The following is a 13,723-nucleotide window of genomic DNA, read 5'->3' as shown; positions in this document are numbered from 1 at the left end:
AGTTTCAGCTTCTTCAGCAGCTTTCAGTCAAATCATTCAGCAAAAAAGCATTCACACTGCATTTTCGCAGGAAATGCAATTTCTCTAGTTAGCCTTAAACATCTGGTGAAACATGGGGCTGACATAAATACCAAGGTACCTAAAACCGGTCAGGGCCCAGCGAAGTGGAAAGGGTGCAAGAGAATTACTTCTTTCTCTAAAGCTGCCCATAGGCATTGCAAGAGATTTTAAAAAGTTTATTTTGTAGCCTGAAAACGCTGGTGGATCACTTTGATAAGATAAGGAATGCTAGAAGCAGGTTCTGTTATATACCACAAAATGTCATCTGCATACTGAGATATTTCCACCAGCATCAATTCCTGTTATTAACAGATCTTACCTGATAGCCGCAGCCAAAGGTTCAATCACCAGGGCTGAGGGGACAGCCCTGTCGAGTGGAGCGGTATAGTGAAAAACTATTGGACCTACAGTTGTTGGTGATAACTGATGCTAAAGGGTTGTTAGACAGACGTTTAACCCATCTTATAAATGTTTCTCCCAAATTAAATCTATATAAAATATGATGCAAGTATGGCCATTCTACACAGTCGAAGACCTTCACTGCATCTAATGATATCACTAAGCTTACGATGTTCAGAGCTTGACAAATATTAATAATATTTAAGAACCTCTAATAAATCCTGTCTGGTCTTCTTTGTTTATGGAGGGCAAAACCTTTTCAAGTCGTACTGCTAATATCTTAGAAAGTAACTTAAGATCCTGGTTTAATAAAGCAATAGGCCTGTAACTAGAACAGTGGTCTGCATCCTTGCCTTTTTTAAAGATAACTCTGATATCTGCCTCCCTCAGAGACTGAGGTAGTAAAAGAATGATCTAACATTACTAAGAAAGGGTCTAGCAGTCCGTGGTGGAACCAGTCAAGCCATCTGGCCCGGCACTCTCCCTGATTGTACTGTTTTAAGTGCTACCAGGGCCTTGTCTATAGTGACAGGTGCATTTAATCAGTAGGGAGAGTTTTTATTATCAAAATAACAAGTACCACAAGTGTCAATTATTGATGTGATTATTTGAGGACCTGACCTGACTTTAGTCAAAAGGATAAATACTTGCTGTGTCTATCACTGCATTGGTATGGTTGTTGTCTAGAAAAGAGAATACCGCTCTTAGCCTGTTGGGTTAGCAAAGCATCTACAGAGGCTTGTACAGCATGCTTCTTTTGTAACAATAATGGATCAGGGAATTTGAATCAAACTTTCAGAAAGTAATCACTGGATGTACATCTATAACTCATTAACATTTAGCGCCATCACAACTCAAGATGGCTGCCACAACCAAGTGACTTAAAAAGGCCATTACTCAGTTTTACAGACAATCTAAAGTTTGGTGTGGCAGGAGTTAAAAGTTATTAACAACACACACCCTGAGTGTGACGTCACATGAAACTGTGCAGAATATTGTTTTTGAGGTGTGACTCCATTTGAACTCAACATACAATGAGTTTATAACTCTGAGATGTAAGGTGGTGGGCAATATGCATTCTTTCAACGAATGCTAGGCCTTTAACAAGCCATGTGACCATCTGTGAAAGGTTTGAGTGGAAACAGGAAGACAGAAAGAGGACGTTACAGACAGAAACTTCTGCTTTTGATCTCAGCCTGAGATGGCTCTCTTCCTCCTGTGGTATTTCCTCTTTCTGACAGAGACTTTCTAACTTCTGGCTGTATCTTTCTACAGGTTTGTCATGTTTATCTGCTGTCAACGGCCTCACCAACCTGCTTTCTGATAAAGTCTTCTTTGTCCTCACTGTCATTAAGACGGGGGGGGGGTTGCTGTTTGTTTCAGACCAGATCACACCTGTCCTAAAAATGCTTGTGTTACCTACAAAAAAAGTCCATTATGAATCTGAGACTTCCTTTTACAATGATCGAAGGCGCTAAATAAAAATCTGTCATTTAAATACATTTCATCTGTCTAAAGAGATGCTTCTCAAGCAGAAGATCCAGAGAGTGTACACTTATTAGCTCCACCTTGCTAGTACTGGGTTGGACCTCTTTTGTCATCAAAAACTGCCTCAGTTCTTTAAGGTACAGATTCAACGAGATGTTGGAAACATCCTGAGAGGTTCTGGTCTACATTGACATGTTAGCATCACACAGTTGCTGCAGATTTGTCCGCTGCACATCCATGATGTGAATCTCCCGTTCCAGCACATCCCAGAGGTGCTGACTGGACTGTGATCTGGTAACTGTGGAGGCAGTTTGAGTCCAGTGCATCCAGACCAGGCAATACTTTTCTAATTCCTACTGTCGACTTTTGGGGAGCCAGTGTGAACTGTAGCCTGTTTCCAGGAGTGGAACTTCATATGGTCTACTACTACATGTACTTAAAGGTTCAAAGTGTTGTGATCACTGGATGTACACGTGCATCATGCAAACACAAAAAAATGATAAACCAAAACAACCAGGAAGTGTCAATGCTAGAGAGGAAAATCATGCTTTTTACACTCTATTAGTTGCTTTTTAATTCAAATCAAAATGCTTCACTTCAGTAACTTCAGCTTTTTTAACAAACCCCACAGTGCTTTCATGCGCAAATGTGAAATTAAAAACTTCAACTACTGAGAAGTAGTTATAAAAAGACTCAAAATACATACCCACCCACTGAATACACAATAATGTCTTACTAAAATGATTTTGTCCCTTCTCTGTTTTAATTATTGTCCAATATTAATTTAACACTGGGCCTCATGTCCCATAAACCCAGGACCACTTTCGATTGGCCACTCTGAGCATGCACACACAGCCCAAAACATTATTATCTGCCTTCGGCTTTCAGCCCCACGCAATACATTTCTGGATTTGTATGTATAAACTGTATAAAAAGTGTAAGGTTTGTAAAAATTGTTCATAAGTTTCTACGATTTAAAGGTTAGAGTGACCTCATCACACTGAGTTAATCATTCAGTGGAAAAAAATTAGCAAAAATCATCAAACTTAAAATTGTGATTGTGTAAAAACCTATAAAGATATCAAAATATTAGTTTGGTCATATAAGGTCCAACTTTCTGTCCCTTTTTTAAACTGAATGATGTTTCTACTGTAAAGTCTGAGCTCCAGAGCTCCAAAGAGGGCAGGGTTTTCTTACTTGTTTTACCAAAACCCCATTGTTGGGTAAGTGGAATTTTATGTGAATTTCAGTAAGAGGACACTATTGCCAGTTGAGGTATTTAATCTGATATATTTTTTGTTCCAGTTTTTCCAAAACTATGAGAGAAGTAGCAAATGGACAGTTGTGGCAGAAACAAAAGAATAACAGCAGACCACCAATAAGGGTGCCTAAGTTAGTATCAGTCGCAGTGAGAATCACTTCATAAAAGGTCGAAATAAGCAGCTTTAGGTGACTCACCTGGTCATATTCAGAAGAAGAAACAAGGAAGAGGATAGAAGTGACTGAGTCGAAGCATTCGAACCAGCGGCGTCTCTCAGAGCGCTGACCGCCGACGTCCACCATCTTAAAAGGCACATTTTTGATCTCAAAGTTGTACTCGTGGATCCCCTTTGTGGGTTTTCTGGCCAGAAGGATATCCTGCTGACTGGGAAGGTAATCCTGCAAGCAAATTAATATATTTAAAGTTAAATCTAAGAAGACTTTCCAGTTTCTGTAAATTTCAACAATTTTTTTTTTGTTTTTGTTTTATTAACACCTTAAATGTAGGTTTCTTGAACAATTGTTGACCTAACCTGACACATCAGATGGTTTTATAAAAGCCATCTTATAAACTAACTGGAAATTAGAAGGCACATTTTTAAGAATTATATTTTTTTGTGACTGAAATAAGCCTTTGTTTTTAAGAGTTACAACTAAACTTTAACCAAACAAACAAACCCAGCAACCCCACATGAAACTAGTCAGTAAGGAGGAGTAACCAGGTTTATGGTCACCATACTAAAACAGCCCTGCCCCCACCAGTACAGGAAGCTGATTGGTCAAAATCTGTGGTTCGAGCCTATCAAGATGGCCTTTCTCCTGATTGTGATCTTACAAATCTTATTAGAATCTATCTACAATGTTTTGAAAAACTTTAGACATTGTGTAAAATGTAAATAAAAACAGAATGCAACCATTTGTAAATCCCATAAACCCATGTTTTAATAGTAAACACCAAATGTTTAAAGAAAGATTTTTTTGTGTATGTGTGTGGGTGAGATTTCTCAAAGAAACGCTGCTGTCTTCTCTGGACCAAAGCTCATTTAAAATGGACTGAGGCAAAGAGGAGAACTGATCTGAAGTCAGACCAATCAAAAATTGAATTCTTTTTGGAAACCTTGAGCATCACATCCTCCATACTAAAGAGGAGAGGGACCATCCAGCCTGCTATCAGCAGACTGCCTCTCTCATGGTATGGGGTTGCATTTGTTTTGCTGCCCTCAAAACCAAAACGACCTAATTTTTTCCTAAAAATAGTACAGACTCTCAGTTTAGACATTTGATATGTTTACTACGTTCCATTGTGAATAAAATACATGTGTATGGCTATGCAGTGGTTAAAGCTGCCCCTCACAGCAAGACCGCAGGTTTGCCTGCATGAATGGTTGTCTCTGTGTGTCCCTGTGATGGACTGGTGACTTGTCCAGAGTGTACCCTGCCTCTTGCATGATTATTGCTGGAAATTGGCACCAGCTCCCTCCAACCTTACACAGAGAAAACAGTAAAGAAAATGGATGGATGGATGGAACATTTTTGGAATTGAGGTTGTACAAATAAAACTTGTAAACATCCCAATCTTTAATCTGTGAAAACTAAACATGTTTTATATTTCTTCTAAAGGGAGTATCAAATGGTAACAATCAATTTATTCCTCTAAATCTCAGAAATGAACAACCTGTTAATAGTACAGATTGGTCAGCTCTGTGAACATGAGAATAGTCTAGGTTTTAACTTCTCTCTCAACCACTTTTTAGGGGTCCATGGAACCATATTGAAAGTGTTCCATTTTTTATTTTACTTTCATAAATAAATGACAAGGAGTGTTGAGATGACATTTACATAGTGGTAACTAGGGCTTGTGTATGCAGATATGTCAACCTATAGGGGGTCCTATCACTGAGTTTTTTCTCTTTTGCCCTGGAAGTCACACAATTTAAAGTCTTATGTGGCACCCGTAAGTCTCAATATGTTATTCATCTGTGTATGTTGGATAAATCTCAGATTTTGGTTAAGCACTGAATTTTTTCAATCCTCATCTGCTTTAGGCACAAAAGGGGTCAATACTTATTTCTGCCCATAGATGGCAGTAGTGGTTTAGTGACTGACTGACGCTCCTAGGCATTTTACAGCAGAAGCAGAGAAGGAGCGGTGAGAGTCAGGAATGTATTGTGTACTGCCGTCTATCTGAAGCTCTGTTTGTGTTACAGGTGAGGTTAAACACATAGATTGTTTATAATATGTTCAGTGATGTATGATAGTGTCAGGTTGGCCTTTTGAAGTTCCAAAAAAGGGTGACCATATTATCGGTGTGTATTAGCCAAAGTTCGGTTAGCCGGGGAAGCTAAGTTGCTGCTGCTCTACGTTGTGTTGTTCCGTCATCGACTGTGATGATATATTGTTGTCTTTTGAGGTGGAAAATCGTGCCTGTAAACAGTGTTTTGCTTTCAGAGAAGACAATGTATTCATTAATTTTCGAATATATTTTGTTTGTCGCACATCATTAATATGTTATTGAAGGTTGAATGCTGGTATAGGCATTTTCCAGCAGAAGCAGAGAAGGAGCGGTGAGACTCAGGAATGTATTGTGTACTGCCGTCTATCTGAAGCTCTGTTTTGTGTTACAGAACGAATAAACACTGGTGGTACTGGAATGACGTTGTTCCTCTTTCTGTGTGTAACACTTACACCTACATGTTCCCTGCACTGTATTTAATCACAAGGTATAGACCATGCCCATTTCTTTTTGTTTTTTGCAAAATTTGCAAAACCTACTTTTGACTTCTCAGAGATTTATAGGTTGATTGCCAAGGACAAGTCCTTTTTCAAAAAACAAAGTTCTGCTGAACAAATATCTAACGCTAGCTAGCAAAAAACACATTTGCTATATCTCAAAAACAAAAATAGCTGATTAGATTAAATTTAAACAGTTGTTGGAGACAGTGGACCAAAACTGACAAACACAGAACCATAGGGGGAGCTATAAACCAAATAAAATGTTTACGTAAAAACGCTTATCGGATCTTCATGAAATTTGGCACGGACCTTCAAGACATGGCCATGAAGTCAGACCTAAAAGGTTTTATAGATCAAGAAAGTGGGCATAACTTTTTCATCTCAAAGAAATGTTTCATAGGAAAAATAAAGTACATTAACTGCTTTAAATCTAATAAAAACTACATTTGTCAACCTTCTAATAAAGGTGAAACTTTTTGGTCTCTTAACTCATGAATTCTCAGCCCCACCATTCAGTACTTTAGGGCCCCTGATTGTTAAAGTTTACTGAATATTTTTACTTCAGATAAGTGTGCTTTGAAAATGTAAACTTTATGCATATTAGCAAAATTGTGCAAAACTTTTAAACATTGTCCCCAGGGCTCAAATCCGATCAGCGTAAAACTCCAAACATCTAGAGTAGTAGCTGACAAGAAGTTAATCTGAAAAAGTTGTTTTGTTTTTAAATGACCAAGTTATGTTTACGCAAGTTTTAGCTAGATAGAGATGAAATATAATGTGACAATGGCCATATCTCATTTGTTTTAGGAGGAACAAGCATCAAATTTATAGCATCAGTCCTGTATGCCCTCTTGAGTCTGCGTCACAAATTTTATAATGACCAAACTCCAGGGGGCGCTAACAATGTGAAAAATTTAGATCTCACAAACAACCATGCCGACCACATTTATTACACTTGGGTAGGACCACACCCTGAGTTCCTCCTTCTAAAATGGTAATGATTGGCAAAAGTGGGTGGGGCTTATGGATGCTACACTAAAAAAAAGTTTTATTTTCTTTTAAACACACATTTGTCCTACAGAGCTAACATTTACTGGACATACTTGTTCATTTTTATCTTCTCCGAAACTGAAACACCTGTTGTTTTGTTAAAAATGTATTTTATTTTTTTGGTGCAAAAGTTTTGTAAACTGCTAAATGCTAGTAAATTAGCACCACTTTTTCCAACCACTATGAAAATCAGCAGGGGTGTTTTCTGTCATGGTTTGATTGTCAACCTTTGATTCTTAATTTTTTGAATAAGTTCAATCATTAGCATTATGCATTTATTATTTAATTTCATTTTATACACACAATATGATTATGTTTTTCCTTTTAACTAATTGTTACCTGGAGGGGCTTGAAAAAAAACTGGTTGTACACAACAAATAGCAAATCATCAGATAATACTTTCAGAATTGTTTGACAAACTTGCGATTTTTGGTGAATTTTTTTATATTTTCAGGCCCATATGGGCTATTTAGTTATATTGACCTACAATGGCTTCCTGTTACCATGGGGACAAATGGCAGCTGGGATTTTGATCCACCTTTTAAGAAGCCTTGAACAATTTTGAAAAAGTAGTATCCAGATTAGATAGAGTACCTGCTCTAGTACTCCATGGTAAAGAGGAACACATGTCCACCTCTAGGTAGTGCTATTTTCAAGGTTAACACATTTATTTTTTTTTAAATATAAAAATAAATGTGTTAACCGTCCTCATCTTCAATTGCCTTTCTTTTAAAATTAAAATGAGTTAGGACTGCTGCTGGCAAAAGGTCCTGTTTTGTGGTGTATTTTTTGAGGGTTGGAGCAGTTTTTTTGTTTTTGGAGTGGGGGGGAAGACATGCACCAAGGGGTTTGAACCGTGGTGATAACTGCTTGCAGTTCTAGTTGCATTTGCTCTCACTACAAAAATAATTTGCATCACTTTTCATTTGATTGTAATACTATGAATGTCTTATAAATGACCTTCCAATGCAGTTGTTGATAAAAATTAAAAAAAGATTACGTTTTAGTGTCCAACATATGAATGAGTTCTAAAAGACCCGAACCTAACATTTAAAGAACTGCAAAGTATTGTTACGCAAACAAAATCAGTACACACACTGCTGGTTTGGGACATCCCTGTTGAACCTTCTGCATTCCTGAAATACCAGAGCACATAAACAAATGAAGGGCTGTAGGAACACAACTCTGAGCTAGCTCCTAAGATCCACTACTGGACCACACTGGAAGTCCAAATGATCTGAGCAACACTGGACTGTGAAGGCAGGCACTTGGTGTTCAGATCTATCATTCTGTCTGGATTATCATTAAAAAGTTAGCTGAACCTCTGAAACAATCTGGTCATTCAAATCGAGAACTGATTTTGGCACCAACCCTAGTAGCTATGCCTTGAGGACACCATTGGACGTTGTGGCTCAGGAGACAGGAGGTGGTCGTCAGTTTGACTCCAGCATACTCTACTACAAAGTGTCCTTGGGCAAAACACTGATCCTCACATTGCCCTTGATCTGCAAATTGACATTCACTGGTGTGTGAAAAAATAGGAAAGTGATTCATGAAGAAGTTCATGAATGGCAGGACATGGCATGTACCAGAACAAGATTCTTACAGCATGATAACCTAATGCTGGTTCATTGTATTAAAACAAAAATTGAAAAATGTGTCATGATTTATTTGTTTTTATTTAAAAGCAACAATGCAAGCCATTACTTCTGCTTAAAAATACACCTGGAAATTGGCTTGTGACTGGCACCAGACAATATTCAGCCTAAATGGGAAAGACTGGTGGTTGGCCGATCAACGCTCAAAAATTTGATATTTTTCTGGTCACTGAACACATCCCTGACAAACTGCTGTAGCACCCCCTTGCACCAATTGTTAGGAAAATTTTTACTGCATGAAGAAAACATGAAGTTAGCCGGATAGACTTTAGCCATTCAAAAGCAATGTTTTTCAGTGCCAGTTTAATGCCTTTTTAAAACTTGTTCAGGCATTTTTCTATTCAGCAGACTTTACTACTGTAACAGAGTATTTACTGGTTCTCCTAAAGAAATCTGCCAGACAGCTACAGCTGATCCAGAATACTGCTGTCGATCACATCAGTCAAGTTCTGAGGTCTTTACGCTTACTTCCTGTTACTCTGAGAACTGATTTTGAAATCTTGTTCCTGGTTTACAAAGCACTAAACTTTAAGAGTCCAAAATACATCTCTGATGTTCTGTTGCATCATGAACCATCAAGACCCCTGAGGTCATCTGGATCAAATCTGCTCTCTGTCCCCAAAGTCAGAACGATACATTCAGCTTTTTGCAGAACTCTGGTCAATTTAACCTATTTCTCCAAACAGATGTTGTTCAAAAAAGCCATCTATAACAGGTAAGATATTAATGGATCATTACATTTCCAGAAAATCCCACTTCAAAATGTTTGAAATGTCCTTATAACATCCAGCAGCTGTGATTAAACGCCCTCTTGATACCATCACATAAAACTGTTTGAGTCACTGCAAGTCAGCAACAAGTGTGAGAAAGTACGAGTGCTCTCTGTCGACTACAGGAGGCTCACAGACTGGTCTTACAGTCAGAATTTATCCCTGATGTCTTAAAATAAGACTATGATTGACCACAGTGAACAATCAGACATCTTGGCTTCACTTTTATAGTCATTTATCTGTCATAAAACTATATCATGTCCATTTCTATTTAGCTTTTACACTATCTGTTCTCATTTCTGATTACAAAGTTTAAAATACATTTTTCTGAGCTTCTAAACGTTTTGGCTGCATATTTGTAAAACCGCAACACCAAGCTTTATGTTATCATTACATTGCTCAGTGATAGTGTTTTTGTGGTACGTCTTGAAACGTTACTTGTAATACTTGCTACAAACAAGCAGCTATGTGGTAAAAAGTGAGCACACAGTCCCAAATCGGTGTGAAGTCTTGCCCAAGGACAGGAAGATGACACTTTCACTTCTCTTTTCAACAAACCGCACCCATTAGCTCCACCAGCCATTCTGCCTGTTGGGGGAGGGACTTACCGACTGTCCAAGTTTTTCCAAATTGTCCAGGAAATACTTGACTGACTCTCCCTGAGGACAAACAGAAGAAAGACAAATTTAATGTCAAATGTAACGTAGTCCTAAACTGAAAGAACAGTGTCTATAAAAATATTCACCCCTTGGATGTTTTATGCTTTTATTCCTGTCATAAATCAATCATGGTCTTTATAAATTATTCTTCTTTACAAAGAAGAATAATTTAAAAAACTTTTTTAATTTTGCAAGTTACAAAACAGAGAAAAATAGCTTAATTGCACTGTGAAATCAGTCCTACAAAAATAAAAAATACTGGAACATGTAAAACAAACACCATTTCTGATCAGATTTCAGATGTCAAGGAGGTAAAGCTAATTTAACGTCCTGAGACCCAAACTATTATTTGGTGTGTGAATGTACCATATACCAGGATTTTTTCGCTTTTATTTAAAAAAAAAAAAGAAATTGCTATATTTTTTGCTGCCTAAATAATATCACAATGCATAATAATAAATACGTAATAGGTAGAATAATAGAATGTAATTATAGTAAATAAAATGTTAATTTATAGTTAGTTTAATTTTAATGCATAGATATAAGAAAGGGGGCTGAACATCATGAGTCAATGGTCAGACTGACTCTGGACAATGTTTGTGAAATAGCTCGGAGGTTCTCCCTTCTCTCAGTTTCACAGATGTTTGTTTTTTTACCCACAGACAGACTCTGGTTTTTATTGTTGGTCCCACCTCAATAAATGATAAACCTGAGGGGAGACATTCGGTGCCATTTACAGTTTGCAGAACCAATGTAAGAGGAGTTTACCTATTGAGGAGGCTCAATAACTTTGGTGTCTGCACAGATAAACTATATTACCAAAAGTATTCACTCACCTCCCTTCACACGCATCTGAACTTGAGTGCCATCCCATTCTTAATCCATACGGTTTAATATGATGTTGGCCCATCCTTTGTAGCTGTAAGAGCTTCAACTCTTCTGGGAAGGCTTTCCACAAGGTTTAGGAGTGTTTATGGGAATATTTGACCATTCTTCCAGAAGCTCATTCGTGAGGTCAGACACTGATGTTGGACAGAAGGCCTGGCTCACAGTCTCTCCTTTAATTCATCCCAAAGGTGTTTTATCAGGTTGAGGTCAGGACTCTATGCAGGCCAGACAAGTTCTTCCACACCAAACTCACTCATCTGTGTCTTTATAGACCTTATTTTGTGCCCTGGTGCTCAGTCATGTTGGAACAGGGAGGGGCCATCCCCATCTGTTTTCATAAAGTTGGGAGCATGGAATTGTCCAAAATGTCCCTTTAGTTTTTTTGGGATTCCGTGATCATGGAAATTGACGCAAAATCAAATTGCTAATGCCTGATTGTGAGTTTATTGCAAATTTGAGACAGATTAAAAACTAAACTCCTGAAAAACAACCCCACATCATTATCCCCTCTCTACCAAACTTTACACTTGGAACAATAAAGTCAGATAAACACGGTTCTCTTAGAAACCACCAAACCTCGACTCATCCATCAGATAGCCAGACAGAGAAGAGTGTTTTAACTCCAGAGAACATGTCTCCACTGCTCTAGAGTCCAGTGGCAGAATGTTTTACACCTCTGCACCTGAAGCCTTGCAGTGCACTTGGTGAAGTAAGGCTTGGATGCAGCTGCTCTGCCACAGAAACCCGTTCCATGAAGCTCTCCACACATTGTTCATGAGCTGATCTGAAGGCCACATGAAGTCTGGAGGTCTGTAGCTGCTGACTCTGCAGACCTGCTGAGCCCACTCTGGGATTTTATGTGGCCAAACACTTCATGGCTGAGGTCCTGTTGTTCCCAATCACTTCCATTTTGTTATAATACCACTTACAGTTGACTGTGGAATATTGACTAGTGAAAATATTCACAACCGCACAGATGGCATCCTATCACAGTTCCATGCTGGAATTCACTGAGCTCCTCAGAGCGACCCATTCTTTGAATGGGTGAGTGAATACTTTTGGCAATATAGTGTATGCTGTGCAATTTTTTTTTTACCAGTTTCACTGAGTGTTTGTTACCATTCTCTTGTGTGTGTTAGTTTGAAGGGTTGTCTGTCAAGGAGAATAATAATTTGCATGGCACTGTTAAAGTTTGCTCTAAAATTATTATAACCCATCAGGAAGACCTGAACTTCTTTTGGGAGGAAAAGGTAATCTGGAAGACTAGAGCTATTGCACAGTGTCACTGGTATGTTTATGTTGACTGATTGGTGCCCGTTTACTACTTATACTATTCACTTTTCTTAAATAAATGGAGAAAATGCAGAAAGTAATTGCCCCTCTGGATTATTAAAGTTTTCTGACTTTGTTCCAACACTTTTAGGGACTGTATATTAATTATAATTTACTTATAATTCTAAAGTAATTGTACCTACTACTACTTTTCTAAACAAAAACCGTTTTGTCTCGGTTCTCTTATTAAAAGAGTAAACAGTTGAATCAGTATAATGGAAAACTTTAGTGGTGTTGACATCCGGTGTGCAACCCTTATCGATGCAAACTTTGCATATAAATGGTGTTTTTGCTAAAAAGCCAAACCAGTTCTATATAACACAGATGGAGTTCTTTAGGTTTCAGTTTCAGATTCCTGCTCAAGATTGAATAAGAGATTCTCAGCACTGACTGTAGTTTAAGATTGGTTGATCACAGTTTCTCTCTGGTGGAGCCAATCGAGAGATTTAGATGAAAAAAGAACCTGATCTGTCACCACTATGCACAAAACAACTATAGATAGAATGTGCCCTATAGGCAGTCTTTGCTCTTCTGTTGCCATGAAACAACTGAATACAAATGTTAGATAACCTGAATCAAATTTCTTCTTTGTTTTGCAACTTATGTTGCTCACAGGTTCTACAGAGTCTTAAATGGATAGTCCAATCATTATTGAAGTGATGTTCTGTCTAATAGTTAGTATCTTATCAGTCGTGGAATCAGTCATAGAGCACGGAGTATGGAGAAAGAGACAGAAGTCTTTGTTTGGGTTTGGCTCATGGCTACCCAAACAAGCATTTTACCGTTTTTCAGACTTATAAACAACTGTTTCTCAAAAATGATATAGTTTTTGGGAAGTAAAAGAAAAACTAATAAATACTAAAGTGAAATTAACAAAAAAGTTGTTTGTTACAGCCTAAATGTATTTTGATTACAGTAATTAAAAATGCTGCCTATTTTCTGTTCAAACAGAAGAGAGATATTATTGACATTAGGGCTGCAACAACGAATCGATAAAATCGATAAAATTCGATAATTAAAAGCGTTGGCAACAAAAGCCATTATCGATATGTGTCGCGCAATTTATGCGTCACTAACGTTGTCGCAGAAGCGGTGACGTCACCCGCAGCGCGTTTGCTGCAGCGCGTTTGCTGCTCCGTCCCAAATATAAGTCATCGCTCCGTCCGCTCCGTTAAAAAAACAACAAAAAAAAAAAAAAAAAAAAAAAAAAAAAAAAATTTAAATACAACTAATCGGTATGATGATGAAGAAGCTACGGCTCCTCTTCCTCACTGCAAACCTTCTTTCTGCTACTCCATTACCGTTTTGGGGGGCATGTTTTACTCACTGCAGGTTAGAATCTGCTGAATAGGGTTTTGTGTTTAGTCTTAAAGTTGTTAAGCAGCAGAACTAGCTCTGTGAGCTCTGTTAGCAGCAGTTAGCATAC

At 37.9% G+C, this 13,723-nt stretch overlaps 1 protein-coding gene across 1 annotated transcript in view; it reads right to left on the bottom strand.

Moving 5' to 3' along the window:
* The window catches only part of LOC108228367 (guanine nucleotide-binding protein subunit alpha-13), a gene marked incomplete at its 5' end in the record, with an annotated part of 23,604 nt that overhangs the window by 3,073 nt on the left and 6,808 nt on the right, over positions 1-13,723 (bottom strand). The window contains 2 exon segments of the mRNA XM_037978580.1: positions 3,406-3,606; positions 10,027-10,077. Of these exon segments, the coding sequence (XP_037834508.1) occupies positions 3,406-3,606; positions 10,027-10,077 (252 nt within the window).

The sequence above is a fragment of the Kryptolebias marmoratus genome, linkage group LG12, assembly GCF_001649575.2.
Source record: "Kryptolebias marmoratus isolate JLee-2015 linkage group LG12, ASM164957v2, whole genome shotgun sequence".
NCBI classification, from domain to species: Eukaryota; Metazoa; Chordata; class Actinopteri; order Cyprinodontiformes; family Rivulidae; genus Kryptolebias; species Kryptolebias marmoratus.
The sequence above is the reverse complement of the archived record's forward strand: the minus strand, read 5'-3'. Positions and strand labels throughout refer to the sequence as shown.